This window comes from Nerophis ophidion, linkage group LG03 (assembly GCF_033978795.1).
Source record: "Nerophis ophidion isolate RoL-2023_Sa linkage group LG03, RoL_Noph_v1.0, whole genome shotgun sequence".
NCBI classification, from domain to species: Eukaryota; Metazoa; Chordata; class Actinopteri; order Syngnathiformes; family Syngnathidae; genus Nerophis; species Nerophis ophidion.
In genome coordinates this window covers 10,451,731-10,476,300 of record NC_084613.1, presented here as the reverse complement: position 1 = coordinate 10,476,300, position 24,570 = coordinate 10,451,731, and the positions used below count along the sequence as shown (strand labels likewise).

The window sequence follows — 24,570 nt, the reverse complement described above, 5'->3', positions numbered from 1 at the left end:
AAAGGTTTAAGCGCATACCATAGTGTTTGACTACATTACCCACAATTCCCCTCGCCGGGGTCCCTCGGCTTAGTGGCGCGTCAAATCCGCTAGCTTGAATGTCCGTCAGCTCTCCGGGCCAAAGATGTCTCGCTGGTCCCCGCTTGGCTCAGACTCCGACAACCGGAGGAGGAGGCTGGTTGAACAAACTCAGGGTGAGCCAGAAAATAACTCCACTGGCGACAGCAAACTGCTCTAAATATGAAGTATATTTCCACACTTTCAACGGTCATGCGCAACGCAAAGTGTGCCTGTTTACTTTGTCGTCATGCTAATGTTATTTATAGCTGTCTTAATTACAACACGACAAGTGCACAAATATAATTTACGTCTATTCATTTGTATAACTAGCTGAGGAAACATATATGTCAACACATGTTTAGAAAAAAAAAAAAACATCAAAAATTAAAACTTTGTGCACAATAAGTAGCGACTTGTCCAGGGTGTGCGGCGCCTTCCGCCCGAATGCAGCCGCGACCCCAAGCGGTAGGAAATGGATCGTTACTATGCTGTGCGTTTATTTTGTGTCCGGTCCATGTCAGTCACTTCTGACAACTATCCATCCATCCATATTCCTACCCCTTGTCCCTTTAGGGGGTCGCACTATGTTTGATATTAATATGTCTGTTATAATAAGTTATGTCTTTATTAACAAAAATGTGTTTTTTTTTTAATAACTAAAGTGAATGGTAGGTACAGACTGAATACAGGTATCAAACTCGAGGCCCAGGGTCCAGATTTGGCCCGCCACCTTATTTTTTTCTGTGTTTTTCAACCACCGAGGCCAAGGTGGGGAAAAAAAACCTCATAGCCATAGCTCACATAAGCATGTGTGTAAGAGGAAAACATCAAAGAACACGTTAGCTGATGCAACAAGACATTTCTTCATACATTTTCACAAGTTAAAACAACAAAAATTAAAGCTGCAAGCAGCGATGGATGGGACCGACTTTTGCTGGTGTTTCCTGCCTGTACCCATTCAACATATCATTACCTGCACATTACCTACTTTTCCTGCATCCTGGGGTCACACTGGTGCTTCTTTTTTTCACCCATACACAATTGCTTTAAATGGAAAGTGTAGCTGCCATTATGATGTGTGGTTATGTTTTCTAATGACCGGAAGTCTTCTTCTTCTTAGTTACTATGGTCATCTAATTAGTTACTATGGTCATTTAATTAGTTACTATGGTCATTTAATTAGTTACTATGGTCATTTAATTAGTTACTATGGTCATTTAATTACTTAATATGGTCATCTAATTACTTCATATGGTCACTATTAGATATCTCAGATTGTAGGTGGAGGTTTTTTTTCACTATGTTTGTTGCATTTTGGTAGCGTTTCGGTTGTTTGTAAAATATGTTGTCAATATTTAGTGTTTTATCATTCGTAGTTAATATTGTAAATCCCACATTCTTTATTTTCATGTACATTCTGGGTGTCTCATTCAGTAAAAAAAAAAAAATCAAATTCCATTCCGTTTATTTAAGGCTTTCAATCATTATTGTGAGGTTTTGTATTAGTGTTCCTAAAAATAGACACACTTTTTTTTATCTAAATCTGGCCCCCAGTGTGAAATAATTGCCCAGGCCTTAAATGATCATGTTTACAGTAATAGTTTTATATGTATTTTTATTTATTTTTTTATGTATGTCGCTTTGGATAAAAGCGTCTGCCAAATACTTAAACATAAACATATATAATTTTCTGAAAGTCTTTATATCAGCTAAAACCGCCAATCTGTTTCACGGGATTCAGAATAAAACAAAATTCTGTCTTACAATCTTTATCTTCATCATTTATTTCAACTTTGTGTTATTCAAATATGACATTTTTAAATTTAATTAATTTAATAACGAGCAATTCTATTATGGTCAGTGTAGGTCGCTCGCCCGCTCCTCATCACCACTTCAAGATGGCGGCCCAATTTCTCGCGTCACAGCAGCCAATGCCGCGTCTTCTTATAAAAACAACATTTTTGTTTTCTACATGTCAACTGTCAGTTAAGGCCGCTCGCCCGCTCCTCATCACCACTTCAAGATGGCGGCCCATTTCTCACGTCACAGCAGCCAATGCCACGTCTACTTATGAAATACCATTTTTGTTTTCTACATGTCAACTGTCAGTTTAGGTCGTTTGCCGGCTCCTCATCACCACTTCAAGATGGCGGCCCAATTTCTCGCATTACAGCAGCCAATGCCGCGTCTACCTATAAAACACCATTTTTGTTTTCTACCTGTCAACTGTCAGTTTAGGTCGCTCGCCGGCTCCTCATCACCACTTCAAGATGGCGGCCCATTTCTCACGTCACAGCAGCCAATGCCACGTCTACTTATGAAATACCATTTTTGTTTTCTACATGTCAACTGTCAGTTTAGGTCGTTTGCCGGCTCCTCATCACCACTTCAAGATGGCGGCCCAATTTCTCGCATTACAGCAGCCAATGCCGCGTCTACCTATAAAACACCATTTTTGTTTTCTACCTGTCAACTGTCAGTTTAGGTCGCTCGCCGGCTCCTCATCACCACTTCAAGATGGCGGCCCATTTCTCACGTCACAGCAGCCAATGCCACGTCTACTTATGAAATACCATTTTTGTTTTCTACATGTCACGGTGGCAGAGGGGTTAGTGCGTCTGCCTCACAATACGAAGGTCCTGCAGTCCTGGGTTCAAATCCAGGCTAGGGATCTTTCTGTGTGGAGTTTGCATGTTCTCCCCGTGAATGCGTGGGTTCCCTCCGGGTACTCCGGCTTCCTCCCACTTCCAAAGACATGCACCTGGGGATAGGTTGATTGGCAACACTAAATTGGCCCTAGTGTGTGAATGTGAGTGTGAGTGTTGTCTGTCTATCTGTGTTGGCCCTGCGATGAGGTGGCGACTTGTCCAGGGTGTAGCCCGCCTTCCGCCCGATTGTAGCTGAGATAGGCGCCAGCGCCCCCCGCGACCCCGAAAGGGAATAAGCGGTAGAAAATGGATGGATGGATGGATGGATACATGTCAACTGTCAGTTTAGGTCGTTTGCCGGCTCCTCATCACCACTTCAAGATGGCGGCCCAATTTCTCGCATTACAGCAGCCAATGCCGCGTCTACCTATAAAACACCATTTTTGTTTTCTACCTGTCAACTGTCAGTTTAGGTCGCTCGCCGGCTCCTCATCACCACTTCAAGATGGCGGCCCAATTTCTCGCATTACAGCAGCCAATGCCGCGTCTACCTATAAAACACCCTTTTTGTTTTCTACCTGTCAACTGTCAGTTTAGGCTGCTCATCACCACTTCAAGATGGCGGCCCATTTCTCACGTCGCAGCAGCCAATGCCGCGTCTACCTATAAAACACCATTGTTGTTTTCTACCTGTCAACTGTCAGTTTAGGCCGCTCGCCGGCTCCTCATCACCACTTCAAGATGGCGGCCCAATTTCTCGCGTCACAGCAGCCAATGCCGTGTCTTATAATAAAATGTCTATGCATACGAATGCACGTGGCCAACATTTTAAAACCTTTCACTGCACTTCATGTCGCGAAACGTCACAAACGTTTATGTGACATTTTTACACGTGCACTCATGAAAGTCAAAATGGGAAATAAAAAAAAGGGAAGGAGCCCAATTGTCGGTTGCAACAGTGGGGAATGTGCAAGATTGTCTCATGATAGCAACAAAAACAAAAGACTGCATTGAAGGGCTAGATCGGGGGTCGGCAACCCTTGGCTCTAGTGGCTCTCTATAGCTTTTTCAAAAATGGGAAAAGATGAGGGGAAAAAATCTATTTTTTGTTTTAATATGGTTTCTGTAGGAAGACAAACATGACACAAACCTCCCTAATTGTTATAAAGCACACTGTTTGTATTAGACATGATGTACTGATTCAAGTATTTGGCTCGCGCCGTTTTGTCCTACTAATTTTGGCGGTCCTTGAACTCACCATAGTTTGTTTACATGTACAACTTTCTCCGACTTTCAAGGACTTCTTTTTCCGTCTCATTTTGTCAACCAAACTTTTCATTCTGTGCGCAAATGCACAAAGGTGAGTTTTGTTGATGTTATTGACTTGTGTGGAGTGCTAATCGGGTATATTTGGTCACTGCAAGACTGCAAGCTAATCGATGCTAACATGCTATTTAGGCTAGCTGTATGTACATATTGCATCATTATGCCTCGTTTGTAGCTATTGTTGAGCTCATTTAGTTTCCTTTAAGTCCTCTTAATTCAATTTATATCTCATGGCACACTATCTGTATGTAATATGGCTTTTATGGATCTAACATAATAGCGTGATCGTCCAGTCCATAGTGGATCTAACATAATAGTGAGTGTCCAGTCCATAGTGGATCTAACGAAATAGTGAGAGTCCAGTCCATAGTAGATCTAACATAATAGTGAGAGTCCAGTCCATAGTGGATCTAACAAAATAGTTAGAGAGTCCAGGTCATAGTGGATCTAACACAATAGTGAGAGTCCAGTTTATAGTGGATCTAACATAATAGTGTGAGAGTCCAGTCCATAGTGGATCTAACATAATAGTGTGAAAGTCCAGTCCATGGTGGATCTAACATAATAGTGAGAGTCCAGTCCATAGTGGATCTAACATAATAGTGCAAGTCCAGTCCATAGTGGATTTAACATAACAGTGTGAGAGTCCAGTCCATAGTGGATCTAACATAATAGTGTGAGAGTCCAGTCCACAGTGGATCTAACATAATAGTGAGAGTCCAGTCCATAGTGGTTCTAATATAATAGTGAGAGTCCAGTCCATAGTGGATCTAACATAATAGCGTGAGAGTCCAGTCCATAGTGGATCTAACATAATAGCGTGAGAGTCCAGTCCATAGTGGATCTAACACAATAGTGAGAGTCCAGTTTATAGTGGATCTTACATAATAGTGTGAGAGTCTAGTCCATAATGGATCTAATATAACAGTGTGAGAGTCCAGTCCATAGTGGATCTAACATAATATTGTGAGAGTCAAGTCCATAGTGGATCTAACATAATATTGTGAGAGTCCAGTCCATAGTGGATCTAACATAATAGTGAGATTCCAGTCCATGGTGGATCTAACAAATTAGTGAGAGAGTCCAGTCCATTGTGGATCTAACATTATAGTGAGACTCCAGTCCATAGTGGATCTAACACAATAGCGTGAGAGTCCAGTCCACAGTGGATCTAACATAATAGTGAGAGTCCAGTCCATAGTGGTTCTAATATAATAGTGAGAGTCCAGTCCATAGTGGATCTAACATAATAGCGTGAGAGTCCAGTCCATAGTGGATCTAACATAATAGCGTGAGAGTCCAGTCCATAGTGGATCTAACACAATAGTGAGAGTCCAGTTTATAGTGGATCTTACATAATAGTGTGAGAGTCTAGTCCATAATGGATCTAATATAACAGTGTGAGAGTCCAGTCCATAGTGGATCTAACATAATATTGTGAGAGTCCAGTCCATAGTGGATCTAACATAATATTGTGAGAGTCCAGTCCATAGTGGATCTAACATAATAGTGAGATTCCAGTCCATGGTGGATCTAACAAATTAGTGAGAGAGTCCAGTCCATTGTGGATCTAACATTATAGTGAGACTCCAGTCCATAGTGGATCTAACACAATAGCGTGAGAGTCCAGTCCATAGTGGATCCAACATAATAATTTATTCAGAAAGAATAAATAACGATAAATAATAATAGAATAGTATTAACCATAATATGTAAGTGTAAAAAACTCAACAACAGCATTTAATTTTAATCGAATAAACCAATCTGAAGTTGTCTTTATTTTTAAGTTATCGTACATTTTTCTCCATGTGGCCCCCAATCTAAAATGAGTTTGACACCCCTGGGCTAGATTGACAGTGTAAAAGTAGCATGTCTTCCTTTGACTTGTTATTTTTTGCAGATGTATGCTTTTATGCGTATGTAATATAGAAATTGTAAATTGAACCGCAATCGCATTTTTTTTAGGGAAAAATTGAAATGAGTTTGTTTTTCCAAATGGTGCAGCCTCAATGTCACGTCCCTGCACTCAGGTCCAAGCCACCAGGCTCACGACGACAGCTGGGAGGAGATCCAGAGCATAAGGACCATCAGAGCGGAGAACGAAGTGGAAGCCAACAAGCTGGTCAACAACTACAGGGTAAGATTATCTACGGATCAGCGTTCCCGAACTTTATTGCCGAATAATGTGTCGCTTTTCTCTGTCTTCAGTTTGGCTTTAGAAAATGGAAGAGCCACGTGACGGAGCGTCCTTTTAAAGACCGCTCGGAGGTCGTGAAAGAGCTTTACTCGGAGCTAAACGTGGTCAAGCCTCTCACTGGTCCAGGTAAGTGAGCTTTGATGCAGACTTGCAGTTCCGAATTGACTTTCCTAGAATGGATGTCCAAACTCCAAGCTGTAGACCTAATATACACATTTTCTATTTGATTTTTGAACTCCTCCAGAGCAGCTACACGCACTTACTGTATTAATCGCACTATAAGGTGCACTTGAAACCCTTTAATTTTCCCCAAAACTCGACATGCGCCTGATGTAAGGAATACATTTGGTTGAGCTTACCCACCTCAAAGCAATTTTATTTGGTACATGGTGTAATGATAAATGTGACCAGTAGATGGCAGTCAAACATAAGAGATACATAAAGGTTCGGTGGCCACGGAGGAAGCGCTGGGTTGAAGATCGGTTGGGGACTTCTCTGCGCTGCTGACCTGTCTCGCTGCTCGGGATGGTCTCCTGATGGCCCCACTATGGACTGGACTCTTACTATTATGTTAGATCCACTATGGACTGGACTCTTACTATTATGTTAGATCCACTATGGACTGGACTCTTACTATTATGTTAGATCCACTAAGGACTGGACTCTCACTATTATGTTAGATCCACCATGGACTGGACTCTCACTATTATGTTAGATCTACTAAGGACTGGACTCTCACTATTATGTTATATTATATCCACTATGGACTGGACTCTCACTATTTTGTTAGATCCACTATGGACTGGACTCTCTCTATTATGTTATATCCACTATGGACTAGACTCTCACTATTATGTTAGATCCACTATGGACTGGACTCTTACTATTATATTAGATCCACTATGGACTGAACTCTCACTATTATGTTTGATCCACTATGAATTGGACCCTCACTATTATGTTAGATCCACTAAAGATTGGACTCTCACTAAAATGTTAGATCCACTATGGACTGGACTCTCACTATTATGTTGGATCCACTCTGGACTGGACTTTCACAATATCATGTTAGACCCGCTCGACATTCATTGCTCTCGGTTTCACTATTATGTTTGAACCACTATGGACGAGACTCTCACAGTATTATGCTAGATCAACTATGGACTGGACTTTCACTATTATGTTTGATCCACTCAGGACTGGACTCTCACTATTATGTTAGATCCACTATGGACTGGACTCTCACTATTATGTTATGTTATATCCACTATGGACTGGACTTTCACTATTATGTTAGATCCACTATGGACTGGACTCTCACTATTATGTTGGATCCACTCTGGACTGGACTTTCACAATATCATGTTAGACCCGCTCGACATCCATTGCTCTCGGTCTCACTATTATGTTAGTACCACTATGGACTAGACTCTCACAGTATTATGCTAGATCAACTATGGACTGAACTCTTACTATTATGTTAGATCCACTATGGACTGGACTTTCACTATTATGTTATGTTAGATCCACTATGGACTGGACTCTCACTATTATGTTATGTTAGATCCACTATGGACTGGACTCTCACTATTACGTTATGTTAGATCCACTATGGACTGGACTCTCACTATTTTGTTAGATCCACTATGGACTGGACTCTCTCTATTATGTTACATCCACTATGGACTAGACTCTCACAGTATTATGCTAAATCCACTCGACGTCAATTGCACCGGTCGCCCGGGGGAGGTCCCCTCCAAGGTTTCTCATTATTATCCCATTGGGTTGAGTTTTTCCTTGCCCTGATGTGGGATCTGAGCCGAGGATGTCGTTGTGGCTTGCGCAGCCCTTTAAGACACTCGTGATTTAGGGCTGTATAAGTAAACGATTGATTGATTGATAAAGTTTCTTGGGTGAATAATATATAGTCACTACACCGGTATGTTTTAGCGCTTTCATGGCAAGTTTACTGACAGATACAACTAAGAACTTTGCACTACTTTTTATTAGAAATGACAACAGTGAAGGATGAATGTCCCATAACAATAAAATAGAGAAAAAGAAGAAGCTTATCGACTACGGTGTTGGCACAATTTTTCAGGATTCATGCAGATCCCAAATACAGATCAGCAGGAATGAAATAAAACGCACGATAATATGTCTTACCTTATACACACACCATAATAATACTCCTATGTTGAAGCACATCAAATGGTGCATCCTACACTTATCTCCTATGTTTAACTGCCATCTACTGGTCACACATATCATTACACCATGTACCATGTTGAGGCGGGTAAGCTCAACTAAACGTAGTCCTTACATGAGGCGCACCAGGTTATAAGGTGCCCTGTCGAGTCTTGAGGGGGAAAAAAAGGATTTTAAATGCGCCTTATAGTCAGGAAAATACGGTATTCATTTTTATGACTTGTGTTTGAGAAAGTAACCACAAGTATTGCTCTAAAGTCATTTTCCCAAAATTGTTGATTTCACTTCAGCGGGTGTAAATTATTTTTATTTGTCTTGGCAGGTGATCTCATCACTTGTGGAAATGTAGTGTATGTTGTTCTTTTTGGTTGGTGGGTGTCCCTGGCGTACCTCCTGGTGGGCACACTCATGTTCCTCACCGTCGTCGGTGCACCCTATGGTAGGTGGGCCGCTGCAATAGCCGTAGTTCTCCATGGTTTTATGGTCAAATGTCCTGCTTGCTCAGTTCTCCCTCGTTCCACCTCTTTAAGGAAAGCTGTGCTGGAAGTTGTCCTGCTACTTTCTATGGCCGTTTGGCAAGCTGGTTCACGAGGTACTGCCTTTATCCTTTTATATGTTGGATTTTTTATTGGCATTCCTCAAGGCTCCGTTTTAGGTCCCCTTTAATTTGTTTATGATATCATTTTCACTCTGAAGTGGTGGTGTGGAAAAATATATATCCTAAGATATATACGCATAAAATTAAAGAGTTTATTTACTTTGCAAAGCGGTCAGACAGCATAAGGCGTGCATAGTGTACTGCAGATGTCTGGCAAAGAGTGGCTTTCCCACAGAAATGCTTGTAAATTAGCACATGTAAATGAGTTACATGACCAAAGCAGAGAAATACCGCATTTTTCGGAGTATAAGTCGCAAAATGCATAATAAAGAAGGGAAAAAACATATATAAGTCGCTTTTTGGGGGGACATTTAATTGATAAAACCCAGCACCAAGAATAGACATTTGAAAGGCAATTTAAAATAAATAAAGAATAGTGAACGACAAGTTGAATAATTGTACTTTTATATGACGCATAAATAAAATAAAGAAGGTGCCTGGTATGTTAACGTAACAAATTATGGTAAGAGTCATTCAAATAACTATAACAAATAAAACATGCTATATGTTCACCAAACAATCTGTCACTCCTAATCGATAAATCCCATGAAATCTTCTTCCTCGATGTCGCTTCTAAACAACTCTGCCAACTCCAAAGGTATGCGCCGCTTCCTCTTGTCGTTTTCTGCTGCATATTTCACTACGTCCAGCTTGTAATCTGCAGTACATGATTTCCTTTTCGGTGTCATTTTTGTTCAGCCCTTCTCAGTTTTTATAAGTTACCGCCAACGTTGAAATGATCCATTTTAATAGCTATGGCAGTAGCATATAGCAGTTAGCATTAATTCCATGACCCACAATCCACTTTTGCCATGACCCTCCCCCGCCGAATTCTTATTGGTTGACGTGTGTGTGACGATTGCTGACATTTTTTACGTCTCTTCCGCGAATGAGATGAATATTATTTGATATTTTACAGTAATGTGTTAATAATTTCACACATAAGTCGCTCTGGAGTATATGTCGCACCCCAACCACCCATCCCCCACCCCATTTTCTGCCGCTTATTCCTGTTCGGGGTCGCGGGGGGCGCTGGCGCCTATCTCAGCTACAATCGGGCGGAAGGCGGGGTACACCCTGGACAAGTCGCCACCTCATCGCAGGGCCAACACAGATAGACAGACAACATTCACACTCACATTCACACACTAGGGCCAATTTTAGTGTTGCCAATCAACCTATCCCCAGGTGCATGTCTTTGGAAGTGGGAGGAAGCCGGAGTACCCGGAGGGAACCCACGCATTCACGGGGAGAACATGCAAACTCCACACAGAAAGATCCCGAGCCTGGATTTGAACCCAGGACTGCAGCACCTTCGTATTGTGAGGCAGACGCACTAACCCCTCTGCCACCGTGAAGCCCTCACCCCAACCAAACTATGAAAAAAACCTGCGACTTATAGTGCCAAAAATACAGACAAGGTTTTACAAAATAAATCAACTCAAGTTAGGGAATAAAAATGCCAACATGGCACTGCCATATTTATTATTGAAGTCACAAAGTGCATTATTTTTTTAAAAATGCCTCCAAAACAGCAGCTTGGAATTTGGGACATGCTCTCTCCATAAGAGAGCATGAGGAGGTTGGGGTGGACGGGGTTGAAATTGGGGGGGCGTAGCGGGCGGTGTATATTGTAGTGTCCCGGAATAGTTAGTGCTGCAAGGGTTTCTGGGTATTTGGGGGGTAGGGGAATAGCGGGGGGTGCATATTGTAGCGTCCTGGAATGGTTAGTGCTGCAAGGGTTTCTGGGTATTTGTTCTGTTTCTTTTGTTGAAAAACGTTGTGGATGTTCTCCCGAAATGTGTTTGTCATTCTTGTTTGGTGTGGCGCATGTTTGTACCAGTGTTAAAGTTGTTTATACGGCCACCGTCAATGTGACCTGTATGGATGTTGACCAAGTATGCCTTGTATTCACTTGTGTGTGTGTGAAAAGTCGTAGATATTCTGTGGCTGTGCCGGTACGCAAAGGCAGTGCCTTTAAAGTTTATTGGCGCTCTGTAGTTCACCTACGTCCTTGTACACAGCGGCGTTTCAAAAAGTTATACATTTTACTTTTTGAAACCGATACCGATAATTTAAAAACCGATACAGATAATTTCCGATATTACATTTTAAAGCATTTATCAGGCGATAATATCGGCAGTCCGATATTATCGGACATTTGTAAAAAAACACCCAACAGCCGGAGCAGTGCCACAGTATGCAAACACCACGTGTCCATGGTTCTTGTTTGTGTTGCGCATTATTGTTGTAATCATTGAGATTTTTTTTTTTTTCTGGCAGATGGGAGATGCGTTCCGGAGATGTTGTGAACAAATGCCTGACTGTGAGTGCACCGGGGAGTGGGTGGAGAACAACTCGCCGGTTCTGCTGCCTTCACCGGCGGAGAGTCCAGTTCCGGAGGCCTCGGAGCAACCAGCGCACTCGGACTACTGGGTAACACACTCTTAAACGGCGCCTTGTACTGCATTCTCACCTGTCCCTTCATTAGGCACACCCAAGATCCATAGCAGGGTATCCGCGGATCCTTAAAAAGTCTTAAATTCATGTATCTAAAATTAAGGCCTTAAAAAGGATTACATTTATCAGAAATTCCTAAGATGGTCTTAAATTCAGTACTCAATGGTCTTAAATTGTCGGGCCATTTTTTTTTTTTTCGGGGCACGTCTTTGAGTAAAAGTTACGGCATGTCTTTGAGTAAAAGTGAGTGATTTCAGTGTCAGTCGCGCGCATAGTCGGGTCGCACGCAGACTCCTTCCTTTCTTCCTCGCGTCCCGACTTCCAGTCAGCTTGGGGAAATGCAAGTTTTGCGAGGGTCCCTGGTTCAAATCCCACCTAGTACCAACCTCGTCACGTCCGTTGTGTCCTGAGCAAGACACTTCACCCTTGCTCCTGATGGGTGCTGGTTGGCGCCTTGCATGGCAGCTCCCTCCATCGGTGTGTGAATGTGTGTGTGAATGGGTAAATGTGGAAGTAGTCTCAAAGCGCTTTGAGTACCTTGAAGGTAGCAAAGCGCTATACAAGTACAACCCATTTATCATTTATCCACTCGACGTCAATTGCACCGAATTAGAGTGGTCGAATCGCACATGCAGTGCGGTAAGCATAAAATCGCGGCAGAGAGCCAAAAACAAACACCGGGCATCTCTCAGTTCTGCGTGGGTCCAGCGCCAACGCCCCCCCCAGCTAGCAACAACTGCCGCTAGCAGCACTGACCTGACACCAATCTTCGGCGGGACAGCAACATTAAAATCCGAGGATCTTGCACACTGGTGAAACATCAATCCTGCGCCTCAAATGACGGGATTGGCGATCTTTTTCGTGTGATGTTTCCTTATTCTCAGGTTGCTAATACATTTTCCTGCGGAACGGATAAAACAGGATATATTACGAGACACGGATTAGCACCTCACATCCAAAACCTGCTCTTCGATCAAGTCAACGGGTCTCGGTATGTGTTAATGTTCGATGAAACACTGAATCAAAGCACGAAAAAGAAACAACTGGATGTCCATGTTTTGTTGTTAATATTATATACTGTTTTGCACTATTATTGCACTATTATTGACCAAATGTAATTTATTTTACCCTCACCTGGGTTATTATGTTTTTACTGGCGTTGGTGTTGGTTTGTTTGTTTTGGATGTCAAAGTTTTTGAATCTCTCAAGATTTTTGATAAGCTGTTTGGCAGAGTGGTGCTTATCAGTTTGTTTATTAATAAACATACGAAAAGTAAACTTGACTGTGTAACAATCTGTCACTTACTTTCTGATAGTTTTTCGTGTTTTGTACTTTATTTCCTGTTCAGTGCTCTTATTTTGTTATACTTCCTGTTTACTCCGCTGAGCACTGTTTTTGTCACACTCGCCGTTGATTGGCAGCGGTCCTCAGCTGCTGTCAATCAACATAGGTCTATTTACGTTTCACTCGAGCACTCCTCAGTGCTCGAAGTTAAAACTATGTTGGGAACATCTCCATGCAAGACTGCTTTCTGTTTATATCTTTTACTTTGATGAAATTAAAATCATCTTACCTGCTTTTCTGCTCTCCTGGATTCTTGCATACTTGAGGTCACACAACTGCAACCATGCGAAGTCCTAACAGACTGATTGTCATTGAGGTTGTAGTACAGTGGGATCCCCAACCATCGCTTATATTTATAGATGTTTTTATTATTTTTTCGGTCTTAAATTTCATTCAAGGTGGCATTAAAAAGGTCTTAAAAAGTCTTAAATTTTACTTGCTGAAACCTGTAGATACCCTGCATAGGAGGAGCTCGATTAACAAATTCCAACCACAATAAACACTGGTTTCTCTTTTCCCAGTGCCGGTTCTCCACGTATGTGTGGCTGCTGCTGGGATATCCTCCTATGGTGGTCATCCATTCGCTGGTCTGCCTCTTCTCCTGGGTCCTTGTCTTCACCATCCCTGTAGCCAAGATGAACGCACGCACTCTGGGCATCATCCTGCTCTTGCCTCCTGAGCAAGTGTCTGTGTCCGCCAGCTCACAGCGGAAGGCAAGGATTGATTGATTGAAACTTTTATTAGTAGATTGCACAGTACAGTACATATTCCGTACAATTGACCACTAATTGGTAACACCCAAATAAGTTTTTCAACTTGTTTAAGTCGGGGTCCATAGTAACCAATTGATGGTAGGAGGCAGGCGGAGTAGTAGCTTTGCTGCTTTTTACAATTATTATTATTATTGTGTGAATGCTCCTAAGCCTTCACACATATGTTTTTTAACACCAAAATTCATCTATTTATTAAATAACTTCTTCTTACTCTTCTTCCCCAGATTTTCAAAATTTTTCACCCGATTCAAACCGTTCCAACTGTTTAGCCTATTCGGAAATCGCGAGCTTTCTCTTGATTAATTCCAAAATATTCCCAGATTTCCCAGAATTCCAGGTTGTCCGGGACATTTTTGCCATTTAAAACGAATTGGCCATTTTTTTAAACTTCCACCATTTCCACTTTTTTAACCGATTCAAACCATTCCAACTTCAGAATATTCAGCCTGTTTGGGAATTGTGTGCTTCCTTTCAACAATTATAAAAAAAAAAAAAATCCCGGATTTCCTAGAATTCCCAGTCTTTAGGGACACTTTCCCCATTCAAAGTGAATCATCCATTTTTCAGACTCTCATCATTTACACATTTTTTTAACAGATTCAAACCATTCCACCTTCAACACATTCCACCATCCTGGAAATTTACACTACCTTTTTCTAAGTTCCAAAAAATTCCAGGGTTTTCCCAGAATTCCTGGTTTTCCAAAGCGCTATTTCTACCCTTTTTTCTGCAGACTACTCCTTCCACATTTTTCAACACATTTCAACCATTCCACCGTCAAAACATTCTTCTTAATCAGGACAAAAAAAAAAGTTGTTTTTTGAACTGGAAAAATTCCCGTTTTTCCCGAAATTCCAAGAATTCCGTAATACCCTTTCTCAATTCAACATGTTACTACTTCAACATTTCTTGACCGATTTGAAAAATTCCAACACGAACCATTTTAAAGGCCTACTGAAATGAGATGTTCTTATTTAAACGGGAATAGCAGGTCCATTCTATGTGTCATACTTGATCATTTCGTGATATTGCCATATTTTTGCTGAAAGGATTTAGTAGAGAACATTGACGATAAAGTCCGCAACTTTTGGTCGCTAATAGAAAAGCCCTGCCTGTACCGGAAGTATGTGCGCGTGACATCACTGGTTGCAGGGCTCCACACATATTCCCATTGTTTGTAATGGGAGCCACCAGCAGTAAGAACAATTCGGACCGAGAAAGCGACAATTTCCCCATTAATTTGAGCGAGGATGAAAGATTTGTGAATTAGGATATTGATAGTGAAGGAATAGAAAAAGAAAAAAAAGCAACGGCTCCAGGCGACGGCAGTGTGAGCGTTTCAGATGTAATTAGATACATGTACTAGGATAATTCTGGAAGATCCCTTATCTGCTTATTGTTTTAATAGTTTTTTAGTGAGATTTAAAAAATTGTAAAAGATTGTAAAGACATACCTCAAGGTCGGATGGCTGCGGTGAACATAAAGTGTCTCAGAGAGAAGCCGAGGAACCAAGCTCACAGCGGCCGCTGCTGCAGGATGTCGAATAATCCAATGATTTCTCCGATAAGACATATATCACAATTTCACCATCCAAAAACATGCTGGTTGACGGAGAGAAAACATGTTCGCTTGACCGCTCCGCTTCACAACAAACCAAGAAACATCGGATGTGTCTCGGTGCTAAAGACAGCTGCAATCCACCGCTTTCCACCAACAGCATTGTTTTTTATAGTCTCCATTATTAATTGAACAAATTGCAAAATATTCAGCAACACAGATGTCCAAAATACTGTGTAATTATGCGATTAAAGCAGACGACTTTTAGCCGCGAGTGGTGCAGCTGCTAATATTTCCTGACAGTCCGTTAGGTCACGCCTACGCGTCATCATTCCGCAACGTTTTCAACAAGAAACTCGCGGGAAATTTAAAATTGCAATTTAGTAAACTAAAAAAGCCGTATTGGCATGTGTTGCAATGTTAATATTTCATCACTGATATATAAACTATCAGACTGCGTGGTGGGTAGTAGTGGGTTTCAGTAGGCCTTTAAGTCATTCAGGCCGTTCAAGTTTACCATTTTCAAAAAAATTCCCGCTTTTTCTGAAATTCCCAAATTTCCCATTGAAAAGAATGGGACATTTTTCCAAGTGCCACAACTTCCACTAGGGTTTGGGGAAAAATAGATTAGAATACGAATCGCGATTCTCACGTTGTGCGATTCAGAATCGATTCTCTTTTTTTTTTTTTATTGATTTTTTTTTTTTTTTTTTAAATTTATTGTCAATCCAACAAAACAATACACAGCAATACCATAACAATGCAATCCAATTCCAAAACCAAACCTGACCCAGCAACACTCAGAACTGCAATAAACAGAGCAATTGAGAGAAGACACAAACGACACAGAACAAACCAAAAGTAGTGAAATAAAAATGAATATTATCAACAACAGTATCAACATTAGTTATAATTTCAGCATAGCAGTGATTAAAAATCCCTCATTGACATTATCTTTAGACATTTATAAAAAAATAAAAAAAGAACAATAGTGTCACAGTGGCTTACACTTGCATCGCATCTCATAAGCTTGACAACACACTGTGTCCAATATTTTCACAAAGATAAAATAAGTCATATTTTTGGTTCGTTTAATAGTTAAAACAAATTTACATTATTGCAATCAGTTCATAAAACATTGTAGTTCACAATTATAGAAGTTTAAAAAAAAAAATACTACTCTGCTTGCATGTCAGCAGACTGGGTTAGATCCTGCTGAAATCCTATGTATTGAATGAATACAGAATCGTTTTGAATCGGAAAAATATCGTTTTTGAATCGAGAATCGCGTTGAATCGAAAAAAAAACGATATATAAGAATCGATATTGAATCGAATCGTGGGACACCCAAAGATTCGCAGCCCTAACTCCCACATTTTTCATCTGATTCAAACTGTTCCAACTTCAAAATATTCAGCCTGTTTGGGAATTGTGTGCTCTACTTCAACAATTCCCCAAAAAAAAAAATCCAGGATTTCAGTTTAACTTCAGCATTGGAGCATTCACACGCAATTCCTTCAGTAATTGCCTCATCTACCGTATTCATAACCAAACAGGAAGTGCCACCAGGAACTAAGGAAGTCAAAAAACAAGACGAGATACAAAAACAGAACCAAAACTAGAATATGTCATGATCCGAGCAGCGTATCATGAGAGTTGTCCTGTACACAGTATAAGTCGCTCCGGAGTATAAGTCGCACCTGCCAAAAATGCACAATAAAGAAGGAAAAAAACATATATAAGTCGCACTGGAGTATAGGTCGCATTTTTGGGGAAATTTATTTGATAAAACCCAACACCAAGAATGGACATTTGAAAGGCAATTTGGGGCGGCATAGCTCGGTTGGTAGAGTGGCCGTGCTAGCAACTTGAGGGTTGCAGGTTCGATTCCCGCTTCCGCCGTTCTAGTCACTGCCGTTGTGTCCTTGGGCAAGGCACTTTACCCACCTGCTCCCAGTGCCACCCACACTGGTTTAAATGTAACTTAGATATTGGGTTTCACTATGTAAAGCGCTTTGAGTCACTTGAGAAAAAGCGCTATATAAATGTAATTCACTTCACTAAAATAAATAAAGAATAGTGAACAACAGGCTGAATAAGTGTACGTTATATGATGCATAACAACCAACTGAGAAGGTGCCTGGTATGTTAACGTAACATATTATGGTAAGAGTCATTCAAATAAATATAACATATAGAACATGCTATACCTTTACCAAACAATCTCTCACTCCTAATCGATAAATCCCAAGAAATCTTATACGTCTAGTCTCTTACGTGAATGAGCTAAATAATATTATTTGATATTACATGGTAATGTGTTAATAATTTCACACATAAGTCGCTCCTGAGTAAAAGTCGCACCCCTGGCCAAACTATGAAAAAAACTGCGACTTATAGTCCGAAAAATACCGTAGTTATTATTATTATTGTTATAATTAACATATCTTTTTGTTTGCACTTCAGCATCAAGGCTACAAGGGCAGGACACTGCTGTGCTGTTACCATGCAGCAAACTGGTACTACTACAAGTATACTGTGGATGGCATCAATGTATTTGCTGTCAGTATCCTTTTTATTGTGTTTTTTGTGGGAAAATGCATTGATGAGTGTGCCATTGGGGCGTACAAGTCACTGATGTGGACTAAATACTGTAAACCAGATCGACCAGCATCGAGACCAGGGGTGACAAACTCTCTTTAACATGGCAGTTTTGGCTGCCCTTAGAGAACCGCTATAATAGTAAGTACTGTATTTTTTGGACTATAAGTCGCAGTTTTTTTCATAGTTTGGGGTGCGACTTATACTCAGGAGCAACTTATGTGTGAAATTATTAACACATTTCTGTAAAATATCAAATAATGATATTTAGCTCATTCACGTAAGAGACGTATAAGATTTCATGGGATTCATCGATTAGGAGTGACAGATTGTTTGGTAAAGGTATAGCATGTTCTATATGTTAGTTATTTGAATGACTCTTACCATAATATGTTACGTTAACATACCAGGCACCTTCTCCGTTGGTTATTTATGCCTCATACAATGTAAATGGTAAATGGTTGTACTTCTATAGCGCTTTTCTACCCCTTTTTAAGGAGCCCAAAGCACTTTGACAGTATTTCCACATTCACCCATTCACACACACATTCACACACTGATGGGGGGAGCTGCCATGCAAGGAGCAAAGGGTGAAGTGTCTTGCTCGAGGACACAACGGACTTGACTAGGATGGTAGAAGGTGGGAATTGAACCAGTAACCCGGCCACTCTCCCAACTTCGCCACGCCGTCCCCATATTCAGCCTGTTGTTCACTATTCTTTATTTATTTTAAATTGCCTTTCAAATGTCTATTCTTGGTGTTGGGTTTTATCAAATAAATTTCCCCCAAAAATGCGACTTATACTCCAGTGCGACTTATATATGTTTTGTTTTTTTTCTTCTTGGTTATGCATTTTCGGCCGGTGCGACTTATACTCCGGAGCGACTTATACTCCGAAAAATACGGTAATACATGAATATAAATCAATAAGGATTTACCCTCATGATATTAGTATGTTACATCATTGCCAAAGCATTTGATCATAATTATTTTTATTGGGGGTGGGCAAATTAATGCGTTAAATACGAGTTAACTCATCAATCTATTAACGCCGACAATTATTTTATCGCACATTTGCGTCTGTTGTTTACATGCTTTTATTTTGTTAACGCCTTTTCTTAACAAGACGGCGTCGGCCGGATTGGCTTCGGCGTCGAGGGGCTCCTGGTAAAGATGGAACATTTGGCAAAAATACCGGACAATTCTGCAAATTTCATGGCTGGCTTACAGCGTGGTCACTCCGGGATCACTTACGACCGCCAGACAATTCTGAATATGGATAGATCGGGCCGTTTTGGACTGAATGACGCGTGCTAGCTAGCATGGGAATTTTTTGCCGGCTACATCCAGCGGCCTGTGAAGCAGCGGAGTATATGCGTTGTCTGTCTATTTATGAATAATGCAGACGAGGAGTGTTGGCTGAGTTCTTAACGTTTGCTTTCAGAGCGTGCATATCACAACATACAAGATGCCGTCATGGCGACACAACCTATACCGGGCTACCGCGCATGCTTGTCACTCCTGTTGCATGCTGGGTAGGGGAGTTCTTTATTTCCCTGGCTCATAACATCACAATATAGTACCATGTATATCGTGCGTTCAGTTTATCAAAGCACCAAGCAAACAATCGGAAAATTCCCATCATATCAATTCCTAGATATGGTCATAATTATTTTAAGTGCACTACGCAGAATAAACACAACATTATTAATATTGCTACTACGGATAATTTGATCAAAAATTCCCTAAAACAGCCCACTACCTATAATATAGGTTTTTTAAACATAAGATCCCTGATAAAAAAAAATGTTTCTGCTGTTACCTCAGAAATTGCCTGTTTGGATGTTATGATTGTGGCTCAGAGATTTGTATGTAGATTATATTTATTTTCCATAACAAACAGGATAACTTAAATACCTTGGCAGTGGCAATAAGTGTAAATGTTTGTATTTATATTTTTTGATTTGATTTTCATAAAATATGCTATTTAACTGCTACTATTTAACAAGGACTGATTTAAATTGTGTTTGCACAACAAATGTTTTGGCGCTTTTGTTCATGTGGGGGAATATTCCAATAAAGGTGCACTACACAATACTTTTGAATTCATTATTAGGCTTTGCGTATACAATGCAGTTAATCGCGATTAATCTGAGAAATAGTGCGATCAACTTCGATTACAATTTTTAATCGTTGCCCAGCCCTAATTTTTATACTTCATAAAAAAACAACAGGATTATGACTGAATGAACAAAAGTTCTCTTCAAGCATTCCGTTCTGCAGTGTAATGAGAGGAGCCTGTTGCTACGGTGACTCCTCTGGGCGGCCATAGTGTCATGTCCGGGGTTCTTCAGGATGCCTTCTTCCTTCTCTCAAGCACAGAGTCCACATGTTCTCCCCGTCACAGAGACACATTTCCTGGTCAGCCTGTCCAAAGAAAGTGGCACTTGCTAGGACAGACTGATAACATCAGATAAATGATCCTTTTTGCCCCTACCATGAACATGATTATCACCTTTGACCGACCTCTCAGATCTCCTCCCTCTTGTAATATTCGCCCTGATAATCGGCTACATCGACCGGGAAAACCGCTACGCCAGCTCCCAGGTCAAGTTCGCCGTAGCGCTAGGTTCCATCATACCGCTGTCGTATTACATCGGCATGGGCATCGCCAGGTGGGGATCCTGACCTTGAAGTCATTTCACACAACTTCTACTTGCAATTTGGTTAATGTTTCCCCCTCCTTTTTGCAAACCCGCAGCATCTCGGCCCAGAGCAACTTTGCCGTGGGCGCAGTCGTCAACGCCACGTTCGGCTCCATCACCGAGCTGACCTTTTACATCACGGCTCTCATCAGGGGTCACCGCAAAGCCAACCCGTGCCTGCAGGAGGTGGTGAAGGCGGCGCTGACCGGCACGTTGCTCGGGTGCATCCTCTTCATCCCGGTACGGCGCCACGCTTTGTACATTCAGTATTAAAGAATCAGGCCAGAAATGTTACTGCGATCATGGTCAAAATTCTGTATCCCCCCGTGCGTCGGTTGAGGTGGGCGAGGTTTGGTGGTAGCGGGGGTGTATAATATAGCCCGGAAGAGTTAGGGATGCATGGGATTCTGGGTATTTGTTCTGTTGTGTTACGGTGCAGATATTCTCCCGAAATGTGTTTGGCATTTTTGTTTGCTGTGGGTTTTCAGTATGGCGCATATTAGTAAGAGTGTTAAAGTTGTTTATTCGGCCACCCTCAGTGTGACCTGTATTGCTGTTGAACCAGTATGCCTTGCGGTCACTTACGTGTGTCTGCAGGAGCTCCATACATTATGTGAATGGGCAGGCAAGCTATTAGTTACGGTCGTAGAGGGCGTCAAACGTATTGCCATCATAGAACGCCCTTATTATTATCGTTTGTTTGAAGATTAGCAGACATTTGAGGGGCTAGTTACTGTGAAATTCGGGAGTCTCCGAAAAAATTGGGACGGTTGGCAACTGCGAGGATGTCAAGCGGCAATCACATAAAACTCGCAGGCCGCACTAATTTCAAATTGTCATATTAACGTGCGGGCCGCGTGACTGAGACCCCTGGTTTATACATAGCACAAAGCAAAAGAAAAAACTTTGTATGCTGTGTTATTTCATTTTAAATTTCAAAAGAGTTTTGTGGCTTCCATTGTTTTCTTTATTTTGTGAAACGGGTGAAAATATCTCCTTGAGTGGTAAAGATTGCCGACCCCTGTACTAGGGGTTGAGGTGCTGGGACTATAATAGCTGAATAAGCAAGCATTTTGTCAATAACAAATCTCTAACCAACACATTTTACACAGAAATTAGGCTATTTTCAGGAAGAGGTACGTCATGCCTTCTGTAGAAGTTACCTCCTAGCAGGTTTGGTGGGTCACACACGTCAGCTGCAGACCGTTGTTCTAATTTATTTTTTCCACAATATCCATATGACACTCGACTTTTCGTCCCTCCCCTGTGTCATGCCTCTTTCCTCCTCCTGCTCCCGACCGCTCACTGTTCAAGACAACAGATGATTACATTAACACGTACCACCTGCCAGCTGTGTCTCACCGTCAGCACATGCCTCGCCCCTGCCCAATGGTGCTCGTCCTCAGCACCATAGACAGCGGCGGTGACTTTTGCTCCGACAGGCCGCACTGGTACATCTCCCCATACACCGTACAATATCACAACAAATGGCAATCATGTGGTTATTGTCAGTAGTATCAGAAAACAAAGACTACAACCAGCGCGAGTAATGGTTATACAGGTGAAAATAAGCAGAACATGCTGAGCAGCCTAATGTACGCCCAAAACTAAAGACGAGATATTTTTACCAAGGTTTGCCTATAGCACGGTTCAGCAACCCCCGGCTCTAGAGCCGCATAGCGCCTTCCTAGTGGCTCCCTGGACCTCTTTCAGAGATGTGTGAAATTGGAAAAAGATGAAGAAAAAAATATATGTTTTGTTTTAATATATTTTCTGTAGGAGAACAAACATGACACAAATCTTCCTAATTGTTAGAAATCCCACTGTTTATATTTTACATGCTTCACTGATGAGGGTATACGGAAAGCACCGTTTCGTCCTACTAATGTCAGCGATCTTTGATCTCAGGGATGTCAAACGTACGGAGTTTGCAAAGTATAAAAATTAACCTGAAATGCTGAGATGAAATAAACAGCTGTTTTAAATGTGTCCACTATATGTCACAATAGCAATTATTTGTATCTTTGTAGATGATGCTAGATATGTACAAATTAAACCACATGATGTCAATACATCAGTCCAGAAAAATGATCAAACTACATAAATAACATACTGTAATTTGATTTTGATAAAACTTTTTGGTAACACTTTAGAATGGGGAACATTTTCACCATTAATTAGTTGCTTATTAAAGTAACAAAAACTTAATTTAGAGTTATTTGGACACTGAGGGAACATGTAAGGGTTAGGGTTAGGGATGCTAATAAGCAATAATTCTCAGGTTATTGAGGGAAGACTCTTAGTTAATGGGTTACTGGTTGCATAATAAAGACATGTAGAATAAGGCATTAATAAGTACTTAATAATGAATAATTAAGAGCCAATATATTACTAATTTGCATGTTAATAAGAAACTAATTAATGGTGAATATGTGTTCCCCATACTGAAGTGTTACCAATTTTTTTTAACCTGATAGACTGAAAATCAACACTAATGAGTTGACTGATGAACATTATCACATGATTTATTCATAAAATATAAATAACGACAAATAAAGTAAATATACTATTAACCGCAACAGGTAATTGTAAAAACAACAACAACATTATGATATGTACAATTTTATAATGTGCTTGCTCTATTTTTAAACAAAGAAAACAATCTGAAGTTGTCTTTATTTTTAAGTTATCGTGCCGTGATTTTACCAGTCCAGCCTACTTGGAATAGATTTTTCTCCATGTGGCCCCCGATCTAAAATGAGTTTGACACCCCTGCTTTAACTCATCGTAGTTTGTAACTTTTTCCGATGAATGAATGAATGGTTTATTTGAATGAATGAATGAATGGTTAATTTTAGCCATGCAAACAAAACAAAAGAATGACATAAAATACAAAAGAAATATATATATATACATTATTTTTACACCTACATTGAAAACATTACATGTGACTAATCTTTTGTAGATGCTGCCACAGAAAAGTTTTTTAAAGTTTTATGCCACTCCTTTGTCTCATTTTGTCCACCAAACGTTATATGCTGTGCGTGAATGCCCAAATCAATGCTATGTTGATTTCATTGATTTGCTAGAGTGCTTATCAGGCATATTTGGTCAATCCATGACTGCAAGTTATCTCGCCCTCTGAGAAGCCTCCATTTTACTAATGTTTTCCAATGTTGCAAAAATGTGTAGGATAAAAAATGAAATACATTTCTGTCAACAGAGATTTGCGCTAGCCTTTGATAGTAGGCTAATATGGCTAATATAGACACTTAAATCATGTTTTGCCTTCATTATAAGACTTATATAAGACTTTGAATTTTTTGCAGCTAGTCTAGTTTTTGTTGAATCCTACAAAGTGTTTAGACTGTAAGTACTTTACTTATACACTGGTTATTTGATTATTACATGCATTTAAGTTGTAGTTTCCATCCATCCATCCATCCATCCATTTTCTACCGCTTGTCAATTTTGGGGTAGCAGGGGGTGCTGGAGCCTATCTCAGCTGCATTCGGGCGGAAGGCGGGGTACACCCTGGACAAGTCGCCACCTCATTGCATGGCCAACACAGATAGACAGACAACATTCACACACTAGTGACCATTTAGTGTTGCCAATCAACCTATCCCCAGGTGCATGTCTTTGGAGGTGCGTGGAAGCCTGAGTTCCCGGAGTGAACCCCCGCAGTCACGGGGGAAAACATGCAAACTCCACACAGAAAGATCCCGAGCGCAGGATCGAACTCAGGACCTTCGTACTGTGAGGCAGACACACTAACCCCTCTTCAAATGTGCTGCCCAATATGCAAACGAAAATGAGGAATTATTTTATTTCATCATGTGATTTGGCGGGCAGCATGGTGGAACAAGGGTTAATGCGTGTGCCTGTGTTCAATCCCGGTCTGACATGTTTAGTAACTTTACCGGTGGCAGTAGCCAGATGAAGATGGTAGTGTGTAACTGGCAACCTGGATGTGACACTCACGAACTTTCTAATTGGTCAAACAGCGGAGGGCGGGACATCAAAATGA

At 40.9% G+C, this 24,570-nt stretch overlaps 1 protein-coding gene across 1 annotated transcript in view; it reads left to right on the top strand.

The window, feature by feature from the left end:
- Positions 1-61: 61 nt before the first annotated feature.
- Positions 62-24,570, top strand: part of LOC133549100 (uncharacterized) — a 36,863-nt gene continuing 12,354 nt past the window's right edge. The window contains exons 1-10 of the mRNA XM_061894233.1: positions 62-194; positions 6,065-6,171; positions 6,243-6,357; positions 8,762-8,878; positions 8,970-9,031; positions 11,381-11,533; positions 13,424-13,615; positions 17,700-17,799; positions 20,369-20,510; positions 20,597-20,780. Of these exons, the coding sequence (XP_061750217.1) occupies positions 125-194; positions 6,065-6,171; positions 6,243-6,357; positions 8,762-8,878; positions 8,970-9,031; positions 11,381-11,533; positions 13,424-13,615; positions 17,700-17,799; positions 20,369-20,510; positions 20,597-20,780 (1,242 nt within the window). The 5' untranslated portion in view covers positions 62-124. The remainder of the gene's footprint in view (positions 195-6,064; positions 6,172-6,242; positions 6,358-8,761; positions 8,879-8,969; positions 9,032-11,380; positions 11,534-13,423; positions 13,616-17,699; positions 17,800-20,368; positions 20,511-20,596; positions 20,781-24,570) is intronic.